Below are 4,889 nucleotides of genomic sequence, written 5' to 3' on the forward strand. Positions count from 1 at the left end.
CCCTACTGCACCAGCTCCTGTTTCTGTGTGTGTTTGTGTGTGAATACAGCATAGAGGCCTCTAACTCTGGCACTTTTATTCTTATTTATTTATTTTCTCCCTCATTAGCTTCTCTGTACCAACTCCCTCTCCTAACATACATGAGATTTGTTGTTTTGACTACCTGTTGGAATGATGTGGTGGTGGTGTTAAGCATTATTATTGTGAGTGTACATCACTCTTTATCCAATATTAGCAGTGAGATATGGATCAATGATCTGGTAAGCTCATCATCAGCCTCTTTGTTGGTTTCCAGCAGGGTCAGTTCGAGGTTTCTTTGAGATGATTACAGAATATTTTCAAGCGTCTCACAGCCTGAGGTCACTGCCAGGCCTATATTTGGATCACAGCAAGACAGTAGTGACTGTGCAATGTATCTGTACAATGCAACACACACAGTGGAAAGTTTATTCCACTAAAGGTGCCCGATATTTTCTGCATTCTGTCTGTCAACTTTCTCCACCCACGAAGGGACTTTACAAGATCACAACAGGTCTGTGAATTCTGTGCGCGTGTGTGCGAGAGAGAGGAAGAGCCAGAGAAGGCACACTTCCTAAAGAGGCCACAGGAGGGCATGCAGTTTTCACGAGTACTAATAAACACACTCTGTGTCGTCCCAGTTGTTTAAACTAAATTTTGGCCCAATTGCTATTTTCATTGAAAAATGGCGCTATGCTGATAAAAATGCAAGAGTATGTATGTGTACCACTGTAAACCCGTGGTCCGTGTGTGGTTATTTCACAAAACCTATAACCGCTGCCTCTATAAATATTGGCTTCCTTTTCCTTTTCTATAAATATCTCTCAATTACTATAGTTAACTCCTCGGTGAACTAAATCGAGTCTTTCCTAGAGCATAGTCAAATGAGAGCGTCAGAAATTTCCGTGCCCATGCAGCCCGTCTACCAAAGAAGTAAATTCCACCCCTCTGTCCGTCTCATTTGTTTGTGGTTATGCCTCAGTGTCTTTCTCCCTCTTTCACTCTCATAATGCTCAGCTCGGTAAAACTCGTCACTTTCCGATGATCGTTTTCCGGAATCTAACCCAAATATGGAACATGGAGGCTGGGCCCGTTCGTGCCGGATTCAACCTTATATGGGTTACGCCTGAGACCGGAATTCCTCCTCTTTTGATCGCAGAGCGCTATCAAACAGCATATGCGCGAGAATAAACGTGTAAACGATGATAAGACAGGTGCATCAGTGAGGGCTGCATGCGCTTTTTATTGTGTGCTCTTGCTGTCAGGTTCTGCGCAGGTTGTTGCAATTTTGCAGCAGGTGGAAAAAGTCGCTCTTATCTATCCTGGAGCAACGGGCTCTCCATTGACAAGAGATTCCCTTTGAAAGCGTCATGGAGCCTTCCGGCCAATCAGCTTCTTCGTTCTTCTTCGACTACCCCTCCCACTTCCATATTTGGTTAATGACGTTTTGAAAAGGTTCCCCATATATACATACTAGTGTCAGGGCCCCCGTTCCCGTTACTTTACACCCTTTTAACTCGATCATCAGAGCATATGAAGAACACGGAGCTCATCCTTTAACACACGCTGACTGACAGAGACATGCAGTGGTGACCCCCTGCGTGGCTGGGTTACATATCCCCTATTTGTGATAAGCTTTGAGGTAAAGAACAGAAAGAACAGGACAGAGGGCAAGGAGACGCGCTAACTTCGATCCTTCTACAATGACGGCTAAAACTCTGGAGAAAGTGCCGGTGAATCTCGGAGGGTTCGCGCATGCCGAGAGCGTCTACTCCATGGATGACATTGCTACCAGTTTGCCGACCTCTGTGGCGATCTTCCCCAACAACGACTTGGGCGCGCATTACGACCAGATTAATGTGGCAGCAGGTAAGAAAACAGTGTGTGTGTGTGTGTGTGTGTGTGAAACATTTTATACATCCAACATCCAAAAACAAAACAATGAAAAACTGCTTTTTTTTTTCAACATTTCGCAAATGACTGCAAGAAAGAATAACACGGACACATTTCTGTTAAATTTTGGAGTGCTGTACTTAAGAAGTTTGGGGTGGTAGGAGCGCAGTCCGTGCGTAACGGAACACAGATGCACCTGCTCTCTGTCACTTAAAGCCCACTTTCCGGTCTAGTGTGAAGAGGTTAATGAATCATGCTTTCTGATTTGTTTCCCCCCGCAGATGGCTTGATGGGCGCAGACATGAGTGCAGAAAAACGCTCCTTGGACCTCTCTTCATATTCCAGCAGCTTCTCGCAGCCTGCAGCCCATCGCAACCAGACCTTCACCTACATGGGGAAGTTCTCCATCGACTCTCAATATCCAGGTAACTGGAACCCCGAGGGAGTGATCAACATCGTCTCGGGGATCTTCAACGTGGCCCAGCCACCTCCTCCTCCTCCTCCTCCCTGCTCTTCAGCGTCCTCCTCCCCGGCTTCTTCAGGATCTCCCAATCACTTCTCCAGTGGTAATTTGAGTTGCACCATGGCGGCTCAGAGCCAGGCAGAGCTAGAGCACCACCACCACTTGTACTCACCCCCGCCTCCTTACTCCACCTCCGGCTGTGGGGAGGTATACCAGGACCCCTCTGCATTTTTGTCCACCTCTACCTGCCCCATCGCCTCTTACCCTCCACCCTCCTACTCGTCACCCAAGCAGCCCGGAAGCTCAGACGCACCAGGGCTTTTCCCCATCATCCCCGACTATTCGGGCTTCTTCCAGCCGACTTGCCAGCGGGACATGCACACGGCAGGCATCCAGGATCGGAAACCGTTTGGCTCTTGTCCTCTTGATACCTTCCGTGTCCCTCCACCTCTGACCCCCCTGAACACTATCAGGAACTTTACTCTGGGGGCTCCGGGTAGTGGTGCCTCCGAGGGAGGGGCGCCGCGGCTCCCCTCTGCGTACAGCCCACAGAATCTGCCCCTGCGGCCAATCCTGCGACCCAGAAAGTACCCGAACAGACCCAGCAAGACACCAATCCATGAGCGGCCGTACCCCTGTCCGGCGGAGGGCTGCGACCGGCGTTTCTCGCGATCGGATGAACTGACCAGACACATCCGCATCCACACTGGACACAAGCCCTTCCAGTGTCGAATCTGCATGCGTAACTTCAGCCGCAGCGACCACCTCACCACTCACATCCGTACGCACACGGGAGAGAAGCCGTTCGCCTGCGACTTCTGCGGCCGCAAGTTTGCTCGGAGCGACGAGAGAAAGAGACATACAAAAATTCACCTGAGACAGAAAGAGAGGAAGTCCTCCACTGTCTCCTCTTCCTCCTCTTCCTCATCCAGCAGCTCCGGACTGGACCGGTTATCAGGCGGCATCAGCGCAGCCAACGGGATCTGTTCTTAGGTTTCCGTGGAAAGCTTTGCTGTCACCGAGGCAGTGTGAACTAAAACTAAACTAAGAAGAAAACCTAAAAAAGAAGGGTACCATCAGAACAGTTCTTCAGCTATTGTGAACTGAAGACCGCGGTCCAATCACCAGGATGGGAATAAACAAGAACTTTTGTGCAGTGGTGCGCAGATACGCACATTCTCCCATTCCTGCCGCAGAACTGAGTGAAAGACTGACACGAATGCACTTTGACTGCACAGTCTATTGAAAATACAAATAAAAAAGCCAATACAATTCATACAAAATTAATAGATCATTTGTAATGTGAAGGGGACTTTATGAAATAGAATCTAGCCAACACTTAACTAAGAGCCCAGCTTTTGTGCGCGAATGTGAAATAACTGCAATAACGTTTCCAAGAAATGAAACAATTTTAAGTTATTAAATTGACAATGAATTCATCTTAACATGTTTGTGGAACTCTTAATTTTCCCTTTAGTGCCTTGCTGTGTGTCTTTTTGTACACATACTGATTCAAGGACGCTTCTATCGCAATGTATATTTGTCCTTTCATATGTAAAGTTGGAAGACATTCTATTTTTGTACGCATTTTGTCTGGTGTAACTCCATTTGTTCAGCAGTTGTGGTTAATGTTTAAACCATGTTGGAGTGTAAATGTTTGACTCATAGCGACTTGACCATTTTGATTTGATTTGATTTTTTGTTGTTGTCGCTGTTGTTGTTGTGATGTGTGTTTTGAGACTTATTAAATGGATCAGAATGATAAACACAGCCGGTAGAGTCCGATTGGTTCATTGCTCTAATCTGCAGCACCCGAAAGCTGCTTTTATGAGACCTACCGGGTCACTGCGCTGAAAGTAGTGAACTGTATACTTTTTATTTGCATTCTAAAAAGATCTGTTGACGCTGGAAATTTTAACGGGTAAATCCCACGTTGCGTCACCAATGGCATCTCTGACTCAGACTTTTGCCCACTCAGTTTTTATTTAGGTGTCACATCAGGTTACAAACAGGCTATCATATGCAAATGATTTGTTTTACGCTCACCGACAGCAGCAGAACAAGTCCGTGCTTTGACGCAGCGAAGGTGAAATAAAGCATTTGCGCAAACTTTAGAAGTTTAGACAAAACATGCGAAGCGCACAACATCCACATCTCACACCACTTTGATGCGGTTCGTTACTTTAAAAATGAACTAGATCTAAGAGGAAATCTATGTTTATGAGAGGCAACAACAAAGTCGAACGATACTTCCACACAATTCATGAAATGAAATCATTTTACAAGTGCTGCAACAAAGACATTTAATCCTAAAGTTCACTCTCTGGGGTTATTTGTTAGTTGAATAGTTAAAGAACCACTTTTGGAATCACGGAGACTAATCGACTTTAGGTCTATTGATCAGTGTGGAATTCCTATTCACAAGTATTTCTAGAAAAAATAGTAATAATAATAATAATAATAATAATAATAATAATAATAATAATAGTAATAATAATAATAATAATAATAATAA

At 45.5% G+C, this 4,889-nt stretch overlaps 1 protein-coding gene across 1 annotated transcript; it reads left to right on the plus strand.

The window, feature by feature from the left end:
- The first annotated feature begins 1,525 nt into the window (after positions 1 to 1,525).
- On the plus strand, positions 1,526 to 4,135 carry egr2b (early growth response 2b). Its single transcript, XM_005748736.1, has 2 exons — positions 1,526 to 1,887; positions 2,193 to 4,135. Exons 1-2 carry the CDS (start codon positions 1,722 to 1,724, stop codon positions 3,365 to 3,367), a joined length of 1,341 nt encoding a protein of 446 aa, XP_005748793.1. The 5' UTR covers positions 1,526 to 1,721; the 3' UTR covers positions 3,368 to 4,135.
- The last annotated feature ends 754 nt before the right edge of the window (positions 4,136 to 4,889 follow it).

This window comes from Pundamilia nyererei, unplaced genomic scaffold (assembly GCF_000239375.1).
Source record: "Pundamilia nyererei isolate P.nyererei 1_Seehausen unplaced genomic scaffold, PunNye1.0 scaffold00228, whole genome shotgun sequence".
NCBI classification, from domain to species: Eukaryota; Metazoa; Chordata; class Actinopteri; order Cichliformes; family Cichlidae; genus Pundamilia; species Pundamilia nyererei.